Genomic DNA, 27,949 nt, shown 5'->3' with positions numbered 1-27,949 from the left:
AATAATAATATACTATAAAGTACCATAATAATATTTATTCTCTTGTATTATAGACTTTATCTCTTGTCATCTTATCACAAACAATTTTGCGTTTAGACGGTATTATGTATTAAATAGTTTAAATTATTATTATAATTATATTTAATCCAACCTAATCCAAATGCATTAATAATAATTCATAATTAAAGTTATGAAATATTGTTAATGATTTTATACGTTTTGTATTTCAGAATACGACATTATAAACGCAAATCGTTGTAATATGTAGAATGTAGACATATTTTTTATATAGATAGATCTCTGAATACGTGATAAATTACCGACTTGGTTAATTTAAATAATATTTTGTTTATAAGTTACGCGAAAGTTTGTTAAAATTGTTTTTTAAATTTTTTTTTTAAATGATATATTTGTTTCACAATCAGTATTTTATCGTCAGAAGAAAAATCTATATTGTGTTGCACATGATAAATTAAATAACCATGAATTTATCCCATCTCCGTAAAATGTTAACTACTCAGATTTCTAATAAAGTCTTTTGGGTGATTTTGACCAAGTATAAAATATTATGTCTATATTTATGTCTAATCATAATTTATATTTTATATTCTGTGTTCTGTTATCAATAGCAACCTTATATAAACCAAAAAATATTTGTTTTTCGTGAAACAATAAATCCCTATAAAATCCTTTCTTCGTACATTTGGTGGACGGTGTTACGAAGGTATTATGAAAATGTCAAGTCTTTTGCTATCTTAGTTTCAACGTCAGTCGATCTGAAATTTGTTCGTATATTATATTATAATATCATTTGATCTATTTCGACATAAGGATACAAGTGATACAACTATTTTTTCTTGTTTTCATTAGTTGTTTATCTATAATAATTTATTTACTGCAGCAAGTTTTTAATAATTGATTAAAAATAATTTTGTATTGATACAAAAACTTGAATAATATAATAATATTATATATAATAAATCTAAAAGCAGTAAAAGCGTTTATATGTTTTAAACTTTTAAGCTATAACATATACGTTTGGCTTAAAATACTTAAAAAAAAGAGTTATACTATGCCTAAACTCAAATTTTACTGATGGAGGTGGGTGGGTACCTCGAAATATATATTTTCGACACCTTTGTGAAAAATCTACTGTGCGCCACTAATATAGTCAATTGCCCATAACTGTTAATAAAAATTCTCAAAATGTACAATACAAATTTTTTTTGGAGTATGCACTATATGTAGATGTATTATTTGTTCGATACTTATTAATGTCCATTTGATATCTTCAATGAGTGGAAGTACATTTACTTGAAAATTTCAATATCAAGATTGGTCTATAAACCGTAATTTATAAAGTATAAATTTAAAATAACATTCCATATTTTAAAAACAATAGGTTAAACTACATTGATATCCATAGTGTAGTGTTATCAAAAGATAATTACATAATTTTGTAACATCTCATACGTCTAACATGTGCCTATGTACATTTTTCGATTATAATATTTTGAATTCCTATTTCCTAAATATAACATCAAATACACATTTTAATGAATTAAATTTTGTGAATTAGTTGAAATCCTTGCATTTCTATTCCAAACGATTATTTTTTATATGACAGTTCAAACAAAACGATTATATATTTACTCAACTGCGAAATTCGTGCTGCAGTGTGATCGTATATTTAATATTTCAACATATTCAGAATAATGGAAATAGCTGATATTTGTAATTAACTAACTTAATGTAATAATTTTTTTTTCTTTTAAATATTACATTTTTTTTTTTTAATTAAAATTAAAAAATAATCATTTACTATATAAATTATTAAAAAACAGATGAAATTAATATTATTGAATAATTTGTTCAATAAAATAATACAATAATTTCAAATAATTTGGTGGTTAATTAATAATCAGCTATTGTCAGCTATTTTGCAGTTAAAGGTTGCATTATTTATTAAATGTATATTGGATAATGGATAATAAAATACATTTACCAGCGTTGAATAAGAGTTTTTACTCGTATTTGTATAATATAAATTATTAACCTTACCACTATCAGTTAAATATCTCGACGTGATCGTTTGAACGAGTCCGATATGATGCTCTGATACAGCTATAGAGCGCTGGAATCGAACATAAAAGATTTGCTCGTCCATTGTTGTTCGTTTGACGCGTTGACCTAGAGCCACATTTTTTCCCCTCTCCCATTATCTTTTGTTGCTTAGAATAATAATTTATAATAAATATATATATAATATATAGGTAGTAATATGAGAGTATGGTATAATATATATATTTCTACACTAGCTCGCGATACGGGTTCCATTGTACAGCGCACGTATTATGTATTTTTATGTTCTATAAATACGTCGCGTGCATGCAATAGGCTGCAGGTAGGTGTAACTTGTAGTATACCTTCGTACGAAACATCCTACGCTCGATGCCGTCGTTGTGTAGTTTGCAAACAATCCGCATATTACTAACCCTTAAGCGTTTTTTTTTTTTACAGTTCTTGGATAGGGCTAATCCACAGCATTTATTTTCTTTATTTATGTCGAATACACATGTTTTAAAATTTAAATGTAATGTGGAAAATAAGTTATTCTAAAATTCGTGAAGTTTTCATATATTTACGATGCAATATATTATATGATACTATAATTCTAAAATAATTACAACTGAATAAAAATGACATAACAATTCACAACAGTATAAACATAAAATTATTCCTTAACGATTTATCAATAATACGTTGGTGAGCATATTATTACGTACAATGCACTTGGCCGTGTTCAAAGAAATAGCGTAATAAGTCAGGTCATCGCGCTGCCAATAATAATACATGTTCAAAATTTTTCAAAATCACCAAATTTCGGATAATATTTATTTTTAAAACATTAATATGCATTATGGAATCTTGTAAAAAATATATATTTAACCCATCGTTGTCTTTTATCAATTAAATTATTTTTTCATATTATATTGCATTATTATGCACCTAATTTATTTTACTAGGTATACTACATTAATTTTTTTAATAAGGTAACTATAAAAAAATACATCTAGTATATCACATTAAATAATAACTAATTATATTACAATTTAAATAATATAATAAAAGTTTATTATTTAAAAAATAAAAATTATAAAATGTATAATATTACAAAAATGTATTTAGTTGATACGGGGCTTTTTTTTCTGACTACCACATTATATGAACCGTCTATAACGCAAATAATTCCACATATACACTATGTAAAAACAATATGCGCACAATATATTCAATATTATTAGTTATTACAATTCTTTTTCGATTTCGGTGATATATTATCATGTCATTATTAACAGACGTCGTATGTCTCTGTTACAGGCTGAAGTAATAATATTATGGACTCGGGATTTAGCAACATGCTGGAAAACACTAGGAAATACTTTCAAGGTATCCCCACGGATGCAGCCTCCACCGCAGCAGCAGCTGCAGCAGCAGCGGCCGCCCAATTGCACTTCCCACCGCCGTTGCCTCCGTCGCACCACCTGCACCACAATGGTGGTGGCGGTGGCAGGTCATCGATGAACTCGTCGTCGTCGTCATCGTCGTCCTCGTCGGAACCGTCGTCGGCGGCGGCCACCGACCGGTTCGCAGGCTACCACCCACACTTGCGGTACAACTTTCAGCCGTACTCGACGCCGGGCCACTATCCGCGCACCGCCGTTGACCCCAAGCCTGCGGCATTCCAACACCACCACTTTCAGCCACCGTCGTCGCTTCAATATCACCAACAGCAACAGCTCCATCAGCTGCCGCCCTCTACGTCGTCGTCTTCACCGCCGTCGCCGTACAAGTCGCCGTACACGTTACAACCACTGCCGCCACCGCCACTGACTGTCAAACAACAACAGCAGCCGCCTCCGTCGCAGTTTAAGCCGATGTCGATCGCTCGATCATCGCCACCGGCCGCGGCCTCGGGCAAACAGTATTCGCCGCCCAAACCGCCGCAGTCGCCGTACGCGGTAGTGCCCAAACCGACGTCAGGCGCGCCGCAGCCCCAGTCGCCGTTCACCGCACCCAAAGAACAGCAGCCGTCGGTGCCCGAGACGCCGCCGCCTTCGCCGCATTCTTCACACTACTACAACAGGACGTCGCACAGTGGCCTGCAACAACAGGCCATCGACAGGGATTACTTGCGGTTCAAACCCATACAGACGCCGCCGCCGCCGCCCAAGTAAGTGTTTACATTTAAAAATAGACCGTGTACAGTAAGTCTTACACGCGTTAAATATATGCATTATCCGTATTGGAATATGGTTTTTGATGAATACGTGTTTTTTTCAGCAGGTTCCAACCGTTGGAGAGGCCAAAGTCCGAAGTACCCGTGACCAGCGGGACGGGACTGCAATCCTCGCACTTGGCCATCAGGTACGACCCGAAACTCGAACAGCCCCGCAGCGGTGTCAGAGCGGTGCCCATAGCTCAGGCCAAGCAACCGTCGTCATCGTCGTCGTCTTCGTCAACAGCGGCGGCGACCGTAGCGGCAGCGCAACACGACGTTAATCGAGTGATCGTGCAGAAACCCGAACCATTGCGATATCATCAGCAGCAACAGCAACTTAGCAACAACCTCCCTCAAAGATCGTCGTCGTCGTCAGACGACCATCATCATCGTCATCACAAACGTCCGGCCTCGGTGCAGCCGTCGTACTTGGATTCCAGACCGTTCCAGATAAAGTACGACGGCGGCGGCAACGGCAACAACAACAGCAACGGCAGCAGTAGCAACGGCAGCAGCGGCAGCGGCCAGTCTTCGTCCACGTCGTCATATCACAGGCCATTCGCCGTAACACCGCAATCACTGCCTCCATCGTCGTCGCAGGCTTCCCCCGCCATTATCGTATCCAGCATGGACCACCGCTGGGCTGCGTTCGACGGCAGGGCGCCACCCGCGTTCTTGCAACAGTCGTCGTCGTCCTCGGCAGCGGCGGTCATCAACGGTTACCACCACCACCACCGGCCACCACCGATGCCGCCGTCAACTTCGTCGTCGCTTCCGGCAACCGTGGTCACCCAGCACCATCAACACCATTCGTTGTCCAGACAACAGCAACAGTCCCAACACTATCCGCTCAACTTGCACAAGCTCACGCAGCCCGCTCGACCGGCCACTGCTGCCGGCCAACTGCAACAGGTTAGTGGTGTAACGCACGCACATACGATATAATTTTAACATAATATACCATAATAATGTGTACAGATTCAAATTCACGTGTTTTTCGTAATGTTTATTGTTAATTATGCGTATACTTGAAAAGAAATAAACATCGAGTTGATCTTAAAAATAGTATTCAAAATCGCAATACAATATAGTTCGTTATGAATTTTATTTTAAATGTTTATAAAAAGTTTCAGCAATGAAAACACAAAAAACGTTGTTAGAATCATAATGTTGACGATTGCACTTTGCCACTTTGGTCTTGGACATTTATTTCAAAACATGCAATACCATATATGCAATATTCAAAAGTTCTACATCCTATACAATGCTGCTAAACGGAAATTACGTCTCATTTAATCTTTAATCTATATACCTTTATTAACCACGGTGGTCAGTGGTTAACAATGTCGGTCGTTATGTTAGGTTTTGGAGTCATTTTACGTGTTTTTAGTCCACGCCTAAATCACTGGCTGCGTGCCTACGTGTCTGTATGCGTATAAGCGGCTGCTGTGAAATATCGAAAAATGCGCGTGCGCATACGCGGCGGCAATGCTGTCGACGACTGTGCGCAAACGGGTGTAATTGGAAACCAAAACAATTATTATTAATTGAATGTTTTCGCACAACGAACGCGAACAATTTCCGTCGACCAAATAATCGTTTTTCCGCGTAGAACCCTCGTCCCTCGCCTGTCGCCGCCGCCTTTTGTTTTTAGACGAAAAAACGTATCATATTGGTCGACGCCCCTCCACGTGTTTTTTTTTATGAATTTTTTTTCCTACATCGTGACACGACGACCTGCCCAATTATGTTCAAAGGTCGTTAACACATATTTTGTGTTCAATTTTATGTAATTTTACGGTTAATTGATATTGATTTCATCATTATTAATAATAATATCGAATATCGGTATATCGAATGACGTGACGATTGTATTTCTTTCGATTAGGTTATTTTAATAATTTATTATTACGATTAATTTATCCACATGTCGGAACATGCAGAACTATACTAAGATAGGGGTTCTATCGTTATTATTTAAATTTTTTATTACTTCAATAAATATTATATTATTTATTATGTTTGTATAATATATTATTATAAACACGTGTTTACTAATTTATTTGTATACGATTGTCAAGTACATTGATAATCGATATTTTCTCGTCAAAATATATAACTACGCTATAATTTCTAATATTTAAAACGGTTTTTCCGAAGTTTACCTACCTTCATAATTCGTTATTAATTTTGTTAGAAATAGCTGGGTAATTGTTATGCCTACGTTTTACCTTTTACGTTAATGAGATGGGGAGGTGGCAGTACTGGTCAGACCCGGCTTAAGGAAAAAACGAATCTTTATTTAGATCACTGAGACCACCTGTCGTTTGTTATCGTTGTTGTCGTTGTTGGTGTAGTTTGTTTATCGTTTTATATTTCGGTCCGAACTTCATTTCTGTGATTTTATTTCCCATTCTTGATGTAATCGTTTACCGTGTTCAACGTGTTTTCTTCGATCCGTATCCGCTAACTGCCTGCACATGCGTCGCGACCCACACTGAACACATGCACGTATCGTCTATTCGTCTGTAAGTACATTCGTAAATATACATAACAATAATTAACTATGATGAATAATGATGCACGTTTGCCCCATTTAATGATTCATCGTGACTTTTAAACTTGGTTTTTATTATAAAATCACCATTAACGGCATTTACACTGAGTCAATAATTATACATTTTGCCAACGCGTATCCCATTGCGTGTGTCAAAACATCATTTTAGATTCAATTATTTACCTTGATTTAATTATATTAATGTTATAGAAACATCGGTTGTACTTTTTGTGTATATAGAATATAGTTAAATTGATGTCATAGCATACCTCCTTAGAATTTCAGAAATCGGAAGTATTCTCAATGGCTTTATGATCATTTTCTAAAATTAGAGTAAATAACGCAATTTTCTAAATAACTTTAGATATTTTTTAGTACAATCAAAGTAAGAACAAGAGAGGAGAAACATGACATTTTTTTTCACATTTTTTTCTAAATCATAATTTTTATTAGATATTAAATTTTACTTATGATTATATTTGTATTTAAAATAATTCTTATATCTTAGTTTAAAGTGTTTAAACGATTAGAATTGTATTTTTATTTTTGGAATTATTTGCATTGAACCACGAACCAACCAAATTGGGAACCATAGAATTTTTGTGGGATAATTTTTATTATCGGGACAACATAAATATTAAAATATAATATGCATTAGGGTCTGCTTCAAGTCGCTAGTTCGAACATAAAACAAATGAGTAATATAAGTTTTCAATCTGTCCGTAATCCTGAAAAAATTCTTATATAATTGTCATAAAATTCTGTCGATTTTCTTGGCGGGCGCGTGTAGTTCTTGTTTCTCTGTTTACTATTGTTGTAGTTTTTGTATATTATACATATATTATAGGTATACATTATATTTAAGTCTAAATAGAATATGGATAAACGGGCGTCGTATAATACTGTATAGTATTATATAGTAGGCACACGTGACCTCGGTCGTTGATTATTTATTCGTCGTGAAGTCAAAGTCAATGTTGTCGTTGGCCCCTTCTTCGTTTTCTCTCCCACCCCATATGCACCATTCACATCTCGGCCGGTCGAACCAATGCTTTCGTTTTGACCGGAATATTTCTGTTTTCCTTTCGTACGACGGTTTGCATTTTGTACGTTCGTTTGCCCGCGTCAATTAATGATAATACGTATATTACTTAATTCATGCGCAGAGTCCCTGGACTCAAAATTATTAAATGATTTGTTACTTATATGTTTACAATTTTAGTTGGACCGTTAATCGTTATAATTTTTTGTGGTTCGATCGTTCTGTAGATGGAAGAATAGACAAACCATTCAAATCGTGCACTTAAACATTAATCTTGTTCGAACGTTTTGGTTTGATGGGGAGCGAAAATTAAAATCGTAATCGGACCTACGACGCTGTTGGATAATAATTATTTTCTCAACAATTTGGCACAAAAATATAACACTGAACTAAGTCACTATCATTCCCTAGATATTCAAAGAATATCTTTAAAAATTGAAATTTCTTTTTTTATCAGTTGTCGCGCGTTTGGAAAATAAGAAACAGTCCTATGAAACTATACTTATACTCTTTTTGATGGAATGACGCCCACGATGGTATACTCATTTATTACGCATTCGTTCAAGTTCTGTGCCGCTACGCCGATCGCCATCTATGCCAATGTTATTATTATTCCGTTCACATTTTGCCACCGCTACTCAATGGTTACCCGTCGTCGTCGTTGTTTGTTGCGTGGTGTGTATAATATACAGAGTGATACACCAAGTACGCCCATCCCTTTTTTTCTTTAACACTGGAATTATTTAAAATTTGAATTTTGGGATTTTTAATTGAAATTTAAAAATATTTTTTTCGAATATCTAAGATTTTCTATACCACTTGAAATATTTTTTTAAATGGAAACCCTTTTATTTCTGTGATTAGTTAAACATATATATTTATTTTATAATTTCAATTTATCTAAATATAACGTGAAAATTATTAAAGTGTATATTATAATAAGAACAAATAGTTAGTACTTAACATTTTTTTACTAAAATATAACTTTGATGTATAGTATTGTAGTTTATTATTATTTTTTTTTTTAATAGTATTTAATTTTATTATTTTTATATGTTATAAATATTGATAAATTAATATTATTTACTAAAATTTTCAAATTACCACTTAGCCTCTTATTTTCCAAATCCATTATTATACTATACAAAGTTACATCAATCAAAAACTATTATTATAGTAAATTGGATTTTTGATACGTTAACGATAATTTAAAAAAAAAATAAAATTATTTTGTGTCTCTACAGGACATTGCTAAAATAATATGAAAAATCTCAAGATTTTTGGAAAACTACAGCATTATTGAAAAGAGAAAAAAGGGTGAGCGCGCTTGGTGCATCACTCTGTATATACGATATTAACTATAAAATACGATGCGCGCACGCCTGGTGAAATTTATTATTTTCACGTAACTCTATTAACCGATTCTCGTCGTTGTGTGTCCGCTATTTCTTCTGTCCGGTCGTTGAGAAGACGACACGCGACGCTGGTCTGCGACATCCGGTTTTCCGATAATAATACATCGGTATATCGTATACGAAAATATCAAATTCCAACGGATGCGAATCGGGGCCAATATACGCGGATACGTGATTTTTTTTATACCTACTCGTATTATGAAACAAACCGCAGTGTGTTGCGTGCGCCGACGTGTTTTCTCTCTGTTTTTCCACGTGTCTTTTCCAGAGCCTTTGCGAATTTTACACGGCTATTATATATCATCACATGGTTTTCATTTATTATTTATTTATTTATTTTTACCGTATTCGTCAATTCTTACTTATGATTTGTGATATTGAATGGCTGGCATGATGATGACATTGAGATTCGTCGATAATAATGGACGATCGATCGAGTGTGTAATAAAAAGTTTATTGACCGAATCTAGATTACGTAAAATATTTAAATAATTTTGATTTTTTCCGAGATATAATAAGTTATTAGTTAATACTTATTACGTGTTTACGCATATCTCACACATCTGTCGTGATTATTTGAGAGCACGTTTTATATTACATATCGCGATTATAAAATTGCTTGTTTTATCAAAATGAATAGCACCAACAATATACGTATGACTGTCGTATATATTAATAGATGTTATTAGCCATTAATATGTCTTTTAAATAAATCCTCATGACCGGTAAAATTATTAATAATATTATTATTACCGCCACTGCTGAAAAAAAACTATCAATACAACTACCGTGGCATTTCCACTGCAGATCAAATGGATAATATTGTGCATATTGTTTTTCTTTAATTAATAATAGGTCTCATCAAAAATGATTGTAAATTAGAAACTAGGTACAACACTTTCGTTTTGTTTGCCGCACATGGTAAGTAATTTCCCCATTTGTTCTCCCTTAGTAAAACATTTTCACACAGATGATAATCTTTTGCCTGGTATTACTTTTTAATCGTTAATATTTATTTTTACGGCGTTTTTTTCTAGTGATACCGTGGCCGGTGGGAGATTTTTATTCCTCAAACACTATGTACACATTTCCCACTTTCCCAAAGTGTTTGAGATTAGAAAATATTTATTACATTGTAGTTCAGTACTATGATTTGGTGCTGAATAGGGGAGGGTTTCTATTTGTAATCAGACGTTATAAAATAATATCGAAGAACAAAAGACTTCATTAAACCCACGCGCTTCTGTTTTTAATGGACGGATGAAAAATGTTTCTTGCACATAATTTACGTATTTTGTGACGGCGATCGTAGTTAGGAAACTCACACAACAATGCTGTTAATACACTCGGACGAAAAAAGTAAAGTAGGTGAATCGAAAATGACATTGGTAAGCCGATTCTCCTATTACTTTGTTTCGTAAATTTTTCCAACAACGTTTCAAATTATATCGCGATGGCGTTCCTAGGAAGAAAATTAACGGTCTTCCAGGTCTAGTTGTACGCATATTTATATTACGCTAAATAAGTATATGTGCAGTTCATGTATGTGTGCTCGTAGTAGGATTTTTTTGTAGTAAATATAATATTATTCGTATTCTTGGCTCTTAGAAATGGTGTTCAATAAAATAACGATTACCATTCATGTAACGACACTCCGCCCATCGTGTAGTTGTTATCGTTGCCACCGTACACGCGTCTTCTTCTTATTATTATGTGTGTGCATCGGAAACGTTCGTTGTAAAAATGAATATCTCTTATTCTCGCCAAGGATATTATAATTCGGACATATTCAATAATGTGCCACTTCCGTTGTGTTTGCTTGATAATTTTTTTTCGTATGCATATTATAATAATCATATTATTATATGGACTTATGATATTCCGTTTAGTTCCCCATCGTATAAAGTCGTAAAAATACTTATAATAGTAATAATAACTAATATTAAATGTTAACATTTTAATTATTTGTTTTACGTCATATTAATTACCTATTTAATATATTATACGTTTTATTATGTAATATAATTATTATTATTTATTCTGATCAGTGCTCGTTAAATTATTATTCTTGTGTATAAACAATAGCTAATAATGCCACTACAGTTTGGGTGTATAACAATATTATATACCCTTTTAAGGCTGGTTGAGGGTTACTCTACAGTCTACAGAATAATTCATATTCGGTGTTTATTCTTCGAAATATTAATACTATCACTGTGTTCAGAATTGACTCGTAACGACATATAATGTGTTAACGCTGTTAAATACACAGTTTACATGGAACGCGGTGATAGTGGAATATTATGTATAGTACATAGGTACCGTCAATGATAGATTGGTTTTATCGATTATTGATATGTTACAAAGCCTGGGCAGGCAGGTCCCGGGTTTTAAATAAAAAAAATGATTCCTGCGTTCTAGTTCAGGTGTTGTATTATGCTTGTATTACCGGGTCTGACGAAAATATTTTATAAATATTAATTTTTAAATAATACCCGTGACTAATTATCCCATATTTTTTCTTTCTATATTATTTTAGCATTTTTGTATTAGATTTCTACGCGATTGGGTTATTTGCAAATAGGTAACTAAATAAGTAATAACTACGTGATAATATATATATATATACACTGTAGCGTCTATTCTTTATGCACGTTTAATATAACCAGCGTGGGTCACTTTTTTCTCCAAAATAAAGTAATATAGTGGTACGTGAAAATGTTTAAAATTATTAGGTGATACTTGGATATAAAAAAGGTGTTGGGATTTTGCAACCGCTGGTGTATATTTATTTATTTTGACATCAAAAAAAATTATTGGGCCTCATTGAGTAAAATCGTATACCTATACGGTACATATACAATTGCAAAATAACGATTATCGTCATGTTTAAAAATTAAACCTATACAATTCCATGTCGTGTTACTAACGAAAACAGCATATTATTATTTTATAATATAGACATTATATCTATGGATTTTTGTTTTAAAAAGTATTTGTTTTTTAATACTACTACATTTTTACGTATTTATGTATTCACCAACGCAGAAAGTGTAAAATCGTTTGAAATTCAAGAAAAATATTTTCTTTTATGGTTTATTTACAGTGTATATTTTTTACTGTGAAAAACGGTATATGTTTTTTTTTTCTTTTTAAATTAAGGCTATTAGAGTATTTTGATACTTTATCCTATCTTCGGGTGTACCATTATTTGTACTATCATTTGTTTCATGTTTGCTCACTCGGGCTTGGACCAAGGACCGATTGACGACTGTTTTAAGTGAACAAGGTCAATCGCGCGCGGAAACAATGAATGAGCTAGTAGATAATATTAATCGACGTCGTAATTTTAGATTAGGTCGAAGTTTATCTATCGAGTTTTTACTCTTGCACGTCTCACCTTGGATGAGACGAGAAAAATTCTATCCCCGCCACGTGCTATACGTAGACGGCAGACCGCACAATCATGGCATAGGCTTGGATCATTTGACTGGGCGCCGCCACCGCCACTACGATCATTGTTAAAATACAAAAATACGTGCCATAAATTTTTTGTCCCTAAATCGATGAGAAACTACTCGGTAAACGATAATTATATTACTTGTTTATTCATGATACCTATTGTAAATTTAATATTTTGTGTGATAGCATCTAAGGTGGCGTTGGTTGATCAAAAACACTCCGTGTGGTTATTAAGGTTATTTATATAATATTATACCGCCTGAATATCGATGAAATATTATAATATTCTATTATGTAAATGATGTTATACATTTATAATTATAACGTCTATGTTCAAACGTCAATGACTTCCTTTCCGTTCAGTTTCTCGATGGTTTTCAAAGGTTGTGTAATAATAATAATAATAATAATCAATTACTAGCGTATATTCCCGATGCGGTAAAATTAACACGCTCATACACGTATGAAACATTATTTTTTACACTTCAAATTATAAATTATTGTATATTATAATAATATTAATATACCCTTTTAGATTGTGTCTGACAGTTATGAAATCGTTACATAACCCCGTACATTTCCCCAGCCCATCCCACTATTACGAATTAACTAGGTTTATTAATATTATTATTCGTATAGTTTGTTGGATCCACATTACAGTTAACCGAGTCTAGTTTATTATCTTTTATTTCAATAGTATACACATACACATATTATGTTTATTTAAATTGGTTTAGTTTGGTTTTAAACTAGTCGAATTAATAATAAACAATAAAATATATAACCTTTATAGAGTTGAGATATGCTATTATTATTTTACCTATTCTTATAGAAACGCTATATTGTACAACTAGGTGATCGGAGTCGAAATCCATTTTGTATAAATATTTTATGAACAAAAGGAAGTGTTAAAGACACTGATTACAAAGTTTGAAAATATAGTTATTTTTGCGGCATAACTGCTATGATGTGTGGCCCAATCCTAATGGTACAATATATATAATACATTAGGTATTTTTTTTGTCTTACTATCACCTAGGTAGCTATAAAAAAATAACGTACTTAATCATTTCATGTTGTCAATTTTTTTAATCTATTTCTGTAAAATTTTTTAGAAATATCTTATCGTCCTCTGTGTTCAGTATTGGTAGTTGGTTTTTCATTTTGCATTCTTCATTTTTACTAAAATATGATGTCGACAATTTACTATGTATTTTTACGACCTGTACTCCATAGGTTTTAAAAGTTAAATTCTCCCTCGAGACAAAACCTCTGTTATATTAACATATAATGTATGTACATACCTACAAATAAAGTTTGATATTTATTTCAATACTAATACGTATACATAGTTGGGGGTGGTGTCACATTGAATTTGTTTGCTCTTTAACGCTACTGTGATATAAATTCTAAAATGTACATGCAATAAAACTTATCGGTATATTACGGTTAAAATCAATCAACCAACCAACGCGCAAAGTTATATGAAATTGTGCCAAGGATGTTTGAGTAGTCGTTATACAGTTTTTATTTAACGTCAAAACTTCGTATTTCTTATCGGCTTACCATACTAATCTTTTCTTGAACTTTGATTTTATATGAAATTATTCATCTGCAGTCATTGTAATAAATTATAATACACTTGTAAGACCTATATATATATTTATTATATATATCTTTTTAGTAATTATTTGAATTAACACAATGTAATATATAATCATTTGAAAATAATTTACTTTTTTACCTTTTACTACTAGGACCAGCCCTTCATAAGCAATTACATTCATGGTATTTCATGATACATAATTAATGTTATAATAACACATTCATATTCTGTGAATGCGAAAAATATAGTTCTTGCCATGCTAATCAGGAAAGATAATGTGGTTTAAATAATTTGTTGTAAAGCTATGAAACACAATGTAGTACATATATATTTATATACTTTACGAAAAGTCTTTTAACAATTACAAAATATATAAAAATAATTATATAAAACATAGTAATTTGAAATAGATAAAACGGAAAAAAAAAGAGTGAGCTATAATAAACAAATAAATACTTGCACTTTTTTTATTGCTAAAAAAAATGTATTCTACTATTGTGGGACAATCGCACGGAAAATATACATTTATTGTTTTTATTAAGTATTGCTCCTAATTCCTAATTGTTATGTAGTATTTAATAGTATAAGAAAACGATGGAATATGATTTTTGTCACATTTTTTATCAAAAGATATTCCATTATAATATTTCCTCTTCTTTTTTTTTCGCAGCCGGTGAAATTGGCCCAAGAAAACAATGGTACGAGCGCACCGACCAAACTGCGATTCGAAACCACGAAACGTGAGTCTCCGCTGGATCTGTCTGTGAAGACCGTGTGTCGATCTGCCGACTCAACCGACGATCGGTTAAATCCGTTCGGGCACGACATACCCAAAGTGAATTTCAAACCGGACTTCAACAGGTCTTTACCGGGGACAGCTGCGGCGCCACCCCCGCAGACTGGAGTCGTCGTCATCGGAGGCCAACAGCACAACAACGCCGCCGCCACCGCTACGGCCTATAACCATCACCACCATCAATTTGCTGCTCAGATGTCTCTTTCGCTTCCGCCACCGACGCCGCTACCACCGCCGCCGTCTCAGACCGTGGTCGTAGTGCAATCTTCGCCGCAGCAACCGTTACCGTCGGTGGCGGCCGCCCCAACGACTCCACTGCCGCCGGTAGTGCGCCCACACCACCACCCTCACGCCAACAACACGGTGCCACCGTTATCGTCGGCGGACGAAGCTTGGCGGGCGGCCATAGACAGGCAGATTGAACAGAAATTTAACTCGTACACTTCGTCCAAAAAACATCACCCACATCCGCTACACCAGTATCCTCAGCTTCTGCAGCATCAGCAACTGCACCATCCGATCCCGTCGAATGCGATGGAACTACATCAGCAGCAGCAACAGCAGCCTCCGCCGTCGCAGCAGCAGCAGCAGCAACAGCAAGGTCCTGCTCAGGCCGACAAGCGCGTGTTGGAGATACTCAAGCAAAATATCGAGGCGCGCGACCAGAGTAGCCGGCCGCAGATTGCCGAGGCGCCTTCTACGCCGGCCATGGTATTTTCGACGCCCATCCGGAAGGAACCATTGACCACGCCCCTTAAGAAAACCGACTATTACATGGCCGAGCGCACGGCTGTCACGCCGTTCCCGAAGAAGATCGACTACTACATGGACAGGGCGTATTGCAACGCTCCGAGGATTCGGACCAAAGCCGAGAGGAAACAGGTACGCCGTCGTCAATTATATTTGGTATAGTCTTAATGTTAGTCCCGTCCATTTATTTATTAAAAACTTGTAGCCTATAGTTAACATAATAATAAAAAACACGCGGTGTTCTATCATGAAGGTCCCCGAGATCTTACACAAAGATTTGATAAATAAATCATTTAAAATAACGTGTAATTCATATAAATTAATTTAAATCAGGCACACGATGCGTATAAAAAGATATAAAAATTTTATAATTTTATTTTATTACAAAAAAAAGGTGTCATTCGAGTTCTATTTTATTTGATTAAATAAATTTAGCACACTTTTAATTATAATTTTATCCTAGGTAAAACCTAGTTTTATTATTATTTATTTTTTTGTCTTTCGTTATAATAATTGATATAGAAAATATCCTTAAGCAAATAGTTCTAAATCATACTAGATACTAAAATTGTATTTTGCGGTATGCGTCTTAACGTTTTATCATAATGGAATAGCGTTTTTATTTAATTAATAATCGCCTTATCGACAACTAGAGTATAATTAAAATTGACATATCGAAAAATCTGGTAATCTTACTTTCCATTTATTGCGAGATTAAAATAAAAAGTAATTTATAATTTTAGTTTCGAGAATCCGTCGTTATATTCGGGATAACAAAAATGTTGAGATATCAACATTCATTATGACTGTTTCTATCTAGAATAGTTAATACGTAATAACGTACTACTACTAATAATAATAATAATACAGTTATACAAACGTTGATAAATTGATAATAATTAATAAATCATTTTTGGTTAGAATCTTATCGTCCAGGCATTCATTAGTTATAACTAAGTGCTCAATTGTGACAAAATAAAACATTTTAAAAATTAAATTTTACTTCTTGACAGATTAATATTGCTGTCAACAATTTTTATTCTAAACTTTCATATTTTCTGTTTTATTTATTTTTGCTACGACTGAAAATTGCAATGTACTTGATGGTTACAAATTAAAAAATAGTATTTTATGTGGTGTTTTTTTCTATTTTTTGTGTATAGATATCTGCCGAAGGGTCGTCCAGTGGCACGAGAATGAGCAGCCCAATGGCTGCTGCCACAGCTATATCACCTCACCCATTTTTGCCATCAAATAACAGCGTACCTCAAACAAAACAAGAACCGACTCCGCTCACACAAACTGAAGCGGTTATAGATCTCAAGCTTGAAATCAAGTAAGTTTCCTATTTAATATATATTTACATTTTTTGTCATGTCTATAATGTATTGTTTGATTTGTGACGTCGTCGAATATGTTTCGAGTATCTACTACAGAGTACCAATGTTTATAATGTACAAGTGCCTGATTACTGAGATGTTATACACAATTATTACTAATCACTAGTTACATTATATTTACTAACCTTAAAATTGTTGTTATAGACGAGAACCGTCGCCCGCAAAAGAACCCGATCTGAACTTGTTAAATAAAGAAGAAACTGAGAAAGATGAGGACGACGAAGACTTCTGGACAAACACATGCAATTCATTTGTAGTGCAGTTGGCTGAAACTCAGGAAAAGAAAAAAGTTAAAACGCCAGTTAAAAGGAAATCGCCAAAAGAATTGCAGCCACAACCACCTAAAAGAAAGTACACAAAACGAATAAAAATCGAACCTATTGCTGAAATCGATAAAGACAATAAATTATCAGATGTTCAAAATGAGTCAAAATCAATCGAAGAAGTGAAGTCGGAAAAGTCATCTCTCTTAGAAAATGTCGTTTGCGAAGAAAAAACACAGAAAGACGCCGAACCTTCGGATACGGACAAAGAAAATAAAACTAAACTAGAAGACACAGAAAAGACTGTGGATGATATTAAAGACAAAGAAGACAACGAGAAAAAATCAGCTAAAGGAGGAAAACCCAGAAGAAATAAACGAATCATTATTAAGCCATTGAAAGTCAAGAAAATAAAGAAAGAACATAAGAAAGAGCTAAAAATAAAAGAACTGAAAAAAGAGGAAAAGAAGGAACTGAAAAAGGCAGAAAAGAAAGACAAAGACACTGTTAAGAAAGAGCAACTGCCAAAATTGGAAAAGAAAGAGCAGGCGGTATTGGCAAAAGAAGAGAAGAAAGGACTGAAAAAAGAAGAAAAACGCGATCTCAAGAAAGATCAACAACAATCGGATCACGGCAACAAAAAAGATCTCAACAACAAGAAAGAAAGTAAAAAATCCGAAGCTAACCGGAAAAAAGTTGTGGTGGAAAAAGAAAACCTGACAAAAAATATCGAAAACACGTCGAGGAGATCTGCCGCCACCGCAGCCATCGAAGTAGCAGGCAAGCTTAATCCCAGACAGTCGTTGAGGCGAAAGAACTCTTTAAAAGATTACACGTTCGCTTTTGATGAGTTATTAGACGATGCGTTTGCGCATTTCGAAACTGTCAAAATCCCAGTGAAGAGGAGACGGAAGTGCGCGTCACCGTCGCCAACCCCTGCTCCAACAGTAGTCGCCGCTACGGTTGGTCCAACACAGTTGATCGCCGTCGTCAAGAAAACCAAAGAAAAGGATAACGAAACGATTCGGATGCGGTTGCGGTCTCGGAACAGACCGCTGTTGGCCAAGCAGGAACCACAACAGGCTTTATCCAAGAAGAAAGCTAACGTGAAAAACAAAATCATTCCAAAAAGGCGGCGTAAAAAGTCGCTTGGCGAGAAGTCTGCTCATACCGTCGTCGCAACCACGGAAGACTGGAAGGACGAGTTGTACAAGTTCAAGCGGTCCTTGCGCCTACCATCCAAACTCATATCGGTAGTGTCACCGCCGACCGCCGGAGCCGTAGCTGCTGACCAGGTGTCGTTGACCTCAATCATGAACATTCCGCCGCCGCCAAAGCTGGGTAAGGAACCTAAAGTGGCCAAGTTGGCGGCGTGCCAATCGTCACAGGCAGGAGGACCCGGCGGAGTAATTGGCAAGAACAAGCCAAAACGGTTGGGTGGCCACATGTTCGGGCGCCGGGATGTCATGTTCAAGGGACGGCGTATGATGAAGCGTGAGAAGATCGTGTCCGCGGAGAAGTTAATGCAGCGGAACTTGCGAAAGAGACGGCAGCGTAAAGACGAGGTAATGAAAAAGGGGTGTGCCGGCGAAGAGGCCACCGAGTCTCATTTTGACGACGAAGACGAAGAGGAGGTGCGTGCCGGAGATGAAGATGACGAAGAAGATGACGCTGGTGGTGCAGCTGGGGCTAGTGGTGTAAAACCGCCGGCGCGCATGCTGTTTAAACGGAAGTTAATGCGCAAAAAGTTTCGGTCGGGGTTCGACTACATCAAAAAGAAGAAAAAGAAGGAACCGTTGTCGGACAAAAAACCCGCTATGGTGGTGACCACTGCCGCTTCCGCCTCCATTCCGCCTAGCGCGCCGCGTTATGTGTCGGAAATCCACGCCGAAATCAAAGGGTGGATAGTCAACAAGGGACATGGCGAAACAGTACTCCACCGGGCCGCCAGACTAGGGGTCGACGTAAGTTATTTAAAATTGTTATTGTTATAGACCGTGCCAATGAAAGGGGGGGAATGAGCGTTTGCGCCAGGACGCTTCATCTTGGTTAAATTATAGGACGTCCGCACATTAATAATATAATTATTAATTATAATTGATATAAAATTATTTTAATTTTTTCAACATATTGGATGAGACGTAATTGTCAAAAATTAAATGTTTAACATATGTTTCTCCAGCTACCTAATGCGAATCTTTAAAATTAATTCGATTTTACAAATTATGTAACATTATTGTATATACCCACTTAAACTTTATTTTTTAATTTCACACATTTCCTTTAGCCATACGATTTGGATTACAAATAGAATAAGTGGTGAAAACATCACCACAGCACATCGTTTATTTACGAAAAATCGTTCAGCGAGTTTTTGTGCCCTGCTTTCGTGTACTTATTTCTCCTATCTCCCTACCATAAAATGTGTTCGCATCATTGTTAAGACGTTAACGTTCGGCTAGGCACAGAAGGAAGTGATTATTTATAGCATTCCGCGTTTAAATTAGTTTTCGAATGTTTGTGTGTTATTTTCGTTTTGCGCGCCGGGCTTACTGGAAGGGTCGATTTCAAATTGTACTGCGCATCGATCGCACGGGAAACGCGTCGCCGATGGTGACCTGCCGAATATATCAGGAAAATATGAATAATAATATGATGCACGAATATAAATACAATGGGGTTGTTATAGTGTGTGTATTCGTTCGTAAAATATAACACAAACGATGATGATATTATTATAACAACAACAACAATAATAATATGCACTCGGTCGGAACGCCACCGTTGTATATTGGTTGAGTTTCATCGTTATTATTGTTATGTATATTCACATAAGTACATATTGTATTATTGTACGTGATTTATGTCCGATTTGCGAGTTCGCAGGATCGGTTGGGTGGAAGGGGGAGAGAATCGAAACGAATCGATCACGTCGTCGACCACAACAACGATGATTTATCGGCCAATAATTCCTCGTCCCGTCCGGTGCAGCTTAATATGCTCGCGTGATTTTCTTTTCGTTTTTCTATAGTGGCCGGGCAGTATACCGCGAGTGTATAATAATATTTATTACACGGCTGCGGTATACCGTTCAAAATATCGTATAATATATAAGTAGTAGTGCACTATATTTTCGGTAACGTTTTTGCGTTCCATCACTGATTATTGTTGTCACAGTTGTGTAGGTACTTGTGAATAGTGAAAACGCGAACCGTTTGTTCGTGCGGTTTTTATACTGCAATATTAGAAAGTGGTAACGCCGATATAAACAAAATCTGTACCTACCTAGTACCTATGTTATTTTTCTGTGTATGGTTGTGGTGTACAAAATGTCTAAAACTGTAGTTTTCTGTTACTACGCACTAAATTACTTGTATTAAAATTGTTGAGTTACATCGAGTAGCCGAGGACTTGCAGGTCGCCTCAATTTGGCCGGTTAGACCAATTAACAACTGATAAATCTTTATCTTAAAATACTCTAATATTTAATACACCTTTAATATTACACATCAAAGTTAAAAATATTTTAACTGTCAATATCGTCCTTAAAATATCAAATGAATCGCCATATCAATTCTTACAATTTGTATAAATGTTGATGTTACCTTTATATATATATATTAACGTATGACTTTTTGATATAAAGTAAAATACTATAAACCAATTATTAACAAATAATTCATTCATTTGCACTACGCACACGTGGTCCGCGCCTGTACTTATATATTTCTTTATATTCTTGAAAATAAAATAAATTATTTCATTTTCACGCGAGAGTTTTGTTTTTCGTTTTTATAAATAATTTATTCTCTTACTGAAAAAAATAGCGGTTAACCACTCTGAAAGTAGTCTAATATTGTTTTCGGACTTATTATTAGTCAGTTTGTCAGACATATTATAGTGGTCTACACCAGAATAAATATAATACGATGTATGTTGGCGAATCAACAATTTTTCGATATACTGCTATTGCTTGTATCAACGCGGTACTACACGACCAATATTATAATATACCTATATAATATTGTATAACTTGCCGACCTCTATTTTTCGATAACATTGTTTAGAACTTGATGCGCTTAATTAAATTGTATTATATTTCTACTATAGTACCGTACACTACGCAAGTTATTCGCATTATTTACATCGCGTGTAAACATAAAAAAAAGTGAGAGAAAAACCGAAGCCGAACGACACTCGACGTAACAGTCTCCAAGGCAAGCGCATATTATATATATATATTATATGTATGTATATAATGCATTAGTAGGAGGAGGAGATACCGTTATTATATGCGATCGTAACGCTTTCCTCTCCTCGCCACCAACAGCTCTTCGCGTTCGCTAATATAATAATGTAATTTATTATTTACTCGTATACCACGCGCTGCGGAATAGTTGCGACGCAATATATCTCTCGTAAATAATATATACAGGGTGATTCACTGGGAATGCTACCCCATTTTTCCTTTATTAATGTATTTATTCAAATTCTAATTTTTGGAATTACTTTTACTTTATATATTTTTAAACATATTTCGATTTTTTTGATTATTTTTGTTACTCAAAAGGAGCATTGCAATTTGAAAATTACCCTTTTCCCCAGAAATTGTGAAACAGGCGAATTTTTATATAAAAATTCCGCATTTATGTTAATCTATTAACATTTTAAAATTTATAAAAATTATAAGTGTATAATAAATCTAGATTAAATGTTATATGTACCTACCTATACCTATTTTATATTTTTGTAAAACTGTAGAAAAATCATTATCAGTAGTACTTTATCTATTTTGATAACTTAAGAATATCTGATTAAAATTTTATTTTAGATACATCGAAATTTGAAAAAAAAAATTGATTCTCATTTGAATAAGAAATAATTTTGAAATGGTATAGAAAAGTATTTTAAAATACGAGCATATGGCTCATAATTTAGGATTCGAATAAATTTATATATAGTGAGCATACTTGGTGAATCGCTCTGTATATTTGAATGCTTGTATTTTTACTCCATTGTAATTATAATTATATGATTTTTTTTATCAAAATTAGTTTAAAAAAAAATAAAAATTGTCGAGAACCCCCCCACACACACGTCGAACAAAGTTCGATAGTTCCACTGATGACGTGTGCATTCACGACCTCGCGATGGTGCAAACCTCTCTCCGACCCCCGCCGACAAACTCGTCCAGAAACGATTTTCGCGCGACACGCTATTATGATGACACGATTATAATAATATTATACATGACGATGTACACGCGCACCTCGCTCGCGTCTGCCCTTGGGACAAGCGCACCACACTACTTTTCCGATATAATATTATTATATTATTATGTAGTATATTATATTATAATATACGTGTTTCACGGCGATCGTCGATGGCGGTGGTGCGCTACGGAGTGCTCATGATAAATTCGACGAAAACTGTCGTTCCAGTGGCGGTATGAATGTATGATTATAAATTATAATTTACCGTCATTATACTGTGTTACGCATGAAGTCGACCCAGTGGAATTGTTTTTAAAATCTAAATTTTGTTCCTACATGTTCTCATCCATCGTTACTTATTACCATGCATATTAAATAATGTCATAGTATAGAACTATAGAGCCCGTCGCTTCGCAGATGATTTATGAATTTCTTTTCTCATATTCCATTTTGTAACAGTAATCGAGATGGTACTTTTTTCGTTTTTATAAAACACATCATAAATATTCGAACGTAATATGTAATTTGAAAATTGACTATTTCAATGTTCAATATACAAAGTTCACTGTTAAATTGTATCACACGAATCACTTAAACTTTGACTGTACTATCGCCAGCATTAGATTAAGGTAGGCAAAAGGTAAAACAAAGCAGCCATAATGTTTACTTACGATACCTCGAACCTTTGGCCCTGCGATTCAACTGCTCAACTATAACAACTATGTAGCACCCTGCGTATATAAAAGTGTCGTGTTTATGCATTATTATTATTATTTTTCAAGACGCGTGCCGTGTTATTATTACGCTCTCGAGCACTCGACAAACCGATCGATCGCGCGGCCTTCATATAATATAATGCATTATATTATGTATATTGACGCCCCACTAGTCACTTGTAGCTGTATACGCGCAATATATATACTCCAATTTAATATATTACGACGTGTGTACAATGTACGTAAAATACATCGCGGATCGCAATTATTGTAGTTATTATTATTATTATTATTAATTATTAAGATCAAGAATAACGTTAGGTATAGATATAAAAAATAGTAAAAAAAACTTTGATCGTGTGCGTGCATGTGGCGTGTCTAGAAAGTTTAGAAACTTGTTATATATACGAACGAATCGTGCAACATACAATATAATACATATATATATATATATATATATACTCATGTAAGGAACATTTACTAACTTTCTAGACACTACAATAAGGGCTTATAATATATATATATATACTTTAGATTATTATATTAATCGACCGATTGTGTTAGGATTCGATTGTCGGCGTACTTTATGACAATGTGTCTTATATTTTTGTGTTCTGTTTAAAGGACGTCGTGGGTTATTGCATGGAAAAACTTGAGTACGCTCCATCGGTGGCTGACAACGCGGGCTACACGCCGTTACACGAAGCGTGTTCACAGGGCCATTATCACATCGCCAAGTTGTTGCTTCTGTTCGGGGCAGATGTCAGCGCCAGCGCTCAAGGAGGCATACGGTCAGTACCTATAATATGATATGTATATTATAGAGTGTATTTTGTTATCAACGCTTTAATATAACGCTGTGATGTGTGTATATATACATATATATTCATTAATTATACTTAATTAAAAATTTTATTATGTTTTTTCAATGACTTGTTAAAAAGCCAAATTTTTAAACCACACTTGAATTTGTCTCTACGATATTTTTTATTATTTAATCGTTATATAATATTCTATTACCTATGCATATTATGAAACTGATGATTGCGTCGTATGTACATAAGATAGTACTCTCTTTTACCTTTCTGTTCAGTGTTAGGGTTAATACTCGAATTGTGTCATTTATTTCTAAAGTGAATTTATCATTTTTTTTCAGGCCTCTACACGAAGCTGTAGAAAATGGAGACGTGCACCTGGTGCGTTTGTTACTCAGTTATGGAGCCGATCCACATTTGGCTACGTACTCGGGACAGTCACCACTGTCTTTAGCCACGGACAAACAGACCAGAATGCTACTGGAACATCATGTCAACGACGTCCAAGGTTATGGTAGCGCGTCCGTGTGGAATTTTGATGACTCTACACTGACCCGTAAGTATTATATAGTATATAACCTGACCTAACCATAGTTGGTGTATATATACCACCTCTACCTATTGCATAGCTATGGCCCATATTTCGTACAAATATAAACAGTTATTATATCTCATTGAGTTTTTACGTTTAAATTTGAAATAGCCATTTCATACATCACATAATTATATATTACAATACACAAATGTGTAGATTTGGTTCTAAATGTAATAGTATCTAGGTATAATATAGTGACGTACTGACGTAGACTTGAACGTGATATCATATGACATGTACCAATATCTGTTGTGTTTATGTCACGCGTATAGAATATTATAGCAATTAGCAACAAGTTCTCAAAACTTTGTTGTAACGTTTTATCTCAAAAAATACTTTCTAACACAATCCACTTGCCAAAGACATTTAGACATGTGTTACTAACTTTCTGTATGTGTATGGAACATATTTTCATAATGCGCGTCTAAAACAGGAAAAGGGACCTGAATGTTACGTGAAGCAGTCATTTAAATTTCTTCATGTACATAAAGATTGTATCTCCATTTAAAATGTTGCACCATATACTTCTTTAAATATTAAATATTTGAAATTCAATTTCTTTAATATTCTTGGCTTTTGTCTTTTAATTAGAAGGTTTTCTCCGAGCGTTGCGCGTCATAGGTAAACTACAGTCGATAAAAAAAAAATAAACTAAATAAAATGATGTGTTTGAACAATAATTTCAAATATTTATATTGAAAAATATTGTAGGTCTTTTATACTATTTTAGTATAACAATATTTATTCTGAATTTCATATTCTGAAGCATCGTTTTCTAGAAAATTTGATTTCTAAATATTGAACAGAGAGACATTATATTACTTAATATTTATAAACTTTTTATAATCTATATAATATAAATGAGTGGTGGGGAGAAAGCATTATGTTTGCTCCACTTCTCTGTTCATCTAGCTTGTGATGATTTCAATATGCCATGTTTATTATTTACACAGTTAATACATCAACGTTTTCAGAAAAATAAACTACTTCCGATATATTATGAAATTAAATTAAATAGTAGCCTTTTTAAAAAAAAAACAAAAACTAGTAATATGATAAAGAAAAATTATGTACTATAAACAGTTTTATGTTTTATTTGAGTTTTTTTTAATGAAGTGCTCTACCAACTACTTTGAATCATATAAAGGCAATCGAGTTTTTTCATCTAAAATATAAAAGTTGTTTGAGATTTATTTTACTAAGGTATTATCATATAGTGTCTCGCGTTATAAAAATCTCCGTGTATATATCTGTGTTCTGACTATTGGTAGAACCTTATTGGGACGCGGAAAGAAAATCTTACGTACTCTGTTACATAAGGTATTTTCCTGTAGATTTACTTCAAGGCTTTTACTTTTTATTTTTAAAATGATGCCGAACCCGTATGTTTTGTCTCCGTCTTACAAAGTGTACAATACTCGTATAGGAAATTTACGTTCAACAAAACCAATTTAGTGTTTTCAATATTAGAGTTTAATTAACATATAATAAACTTCAAAGATACACATATTATTAAAGTATAAGAGCACTGATGTAATAATTTTAAACGAGTTACACATATGTAAAATATTATACGTTATAACCCAACTCGAGCTTTCTTAAAGAGAGATTATTTCATTTGTCTGTATGTGTTTACATCAATTATGTTGTCACGATGTAAAATAAAAACAATATAACGAATTTAAAATACTAATTTTAGTAACTGATTTTAAAATTAAAATATCTACAAATATACCTACGTATAGGTGCCCCGTGGATAATATCCATACAAGTCCACACTTACGTTACCCAACCTAAAATCGCGCAGTTAAATAATTAGCATATTTCTCTAATCCGATACCTGTTGCCCATGTGGCGTGCATTTTACAGGTGAACCAGAGGACGTAGATCGACTGCTATGGTGTCTGCCGCCGGCCCCGTCACCGGCGCCGACCGATGACGGTCCGTCGTTCGAGTTCGAGTTCGCCGACCAATCGCTGCCGGACGTTTACAAACTGCCGTCCGACGAGAGTGCTGAAGATCGGACGGACGACGACGATTGGGTGCTGTTCGCGGACGTTTCGACGGCGCTGTCCGTGAAGACGGCCGACGCGCTCGTCAAACTGTTGGACGACGAAAACGCCGTGACGGCCGTTCCGGCGGACCGGTTCAAAGAGCGCGCGGTGCTCCGGAAATCGTTGGGCCGACAACCAGTCGCGGTGCCGTCCGCCACCGCAGCCGGCAAATCTGGCGCCGCCGAACGTCCGCCCAAAGACGACAACGACTCTTTGGCCGCGAAGCAAGCCTCTTCCTCCTCTGCGTCGTCCACATCGGCGGCCTCCACGGTCGTGTCCACTTCCTCCACAGCCACCACAATCTCCACCGCGGCCGCCACTACGAATACTACTACTACCGCAAATACTACCTCCGCCGTATCCTCCTCCACATCGACATCCGGTGGCGAACAAATACTCTTCGTCCGTTACGACCGCAAACTCAAACAGCTGTTGGGCGTGGACGTGTACACAGTGAGTTGACGTCGTCGTCAGAATTACCATCATCATAATCATCATCATCATCATCATCAATAGGCGGCCGTGCGCGCGCACACACACACAGGACGAGTTACCGTGTTATGTTGTTGTTTTTATTATTATTTTTTTTTCTACTACTAAGTTTAGGAATTGCCATTTGACATATTTTTCGATTTTATGTTTAAGCAACATTTCTTTTTGTACTTAAATAAGTTACCCAACTGTTTTTTTTTATTTCTTATGACGCATTTTGAACAAGTTGAAAAAGATTGACAATTTATGTTTTGGTTGGTCAGTTTTTTAAAATTGGACGCATCAACCAAACCAGCAGACGTGTTTAGTATTATTTAAAAAAAAAAATATAATTTTGTTATTTTAAATGATTTTGGTATACCTCTTTGTTAATGTTCACATTAAGTTTTAATTAATGTTTATTATTATTATTATTATTATTATTATTATTATTATATTGTATAAAAATATAACATTTACTTTTTTTTTTAACAGCTGTTTTGTTTGGTATT

At 34.7% G+C, this 27,949-nt stretch overlaps 1 protein-coding gene across 3 annotated transcripts in view; it reads left to right on the top strand.

The window, feature by feature from the left end:
- The window catches only part of LOC113550512 (protein piccolo-like), a 134,263-nt gene extending 106,314 nt beyond the window's left edge, over positions 1–27,949 (top strand). For 2 of the 3 annotated variants that reach the window (XM_026952388.1, XM_026952389.1), the window contains 8 exons: positions 3,382–4,234; positions 4,345–5,194; positions 15,035–16,042; positions 17,074–17,246; positions 17,455–19,537; positions 24,127–24,293; positions 24,659–24,873; positions 26,782–27,949. In XM_026952388.1, the coding sequence (XP_026808189.1) occupies positions 3,399–4,234; positions 4,345–5,194; positions 15,035–16,042; positions 17,074–17,246; positions 17,455–19,537; positions 24,127–24,293; positions 24,659–24,873; positions 26,782–27,428 (5,979 nt within the window). In that variant the 5' untranslated portion in view covers positions 3,382–3,398 and the 3' untranslated portion in view covers positions 27,429–27,949. The remainder of the gene's footprint in view (positions 1–3,381; positions 4,235–4,344; positions 5,195–15,034; positions 16,043–17,073; positions 17,247–17,454; positions 19,538–24,126; positions 24,294–24,658; positions 24,874–26,781) is intronic. The other variant, XM_026952390.1, reaches the window with a different exon arrangement.

Source organism: Rhopalosiphum maidis, chromosome 4 (assembly GCF_003676215.2).
Source record: "Rhopalosiphum maidis isolate BTI-1 chromosome 4, ASM367621v3, whole genome shotgun sequence".
Lineage (NCBI taxonomy): Eukaryota > Metazoa > Arthropoda > Insecta > Hemiptera > Aphididae > Rhopalosiphum > Rhopalosiphum maidis.
The sequence above is the reverse complement of the archived record's forward strand: the minus strand, read 5'-3'. Positions and strand labels throughout refer to the sequence as shown.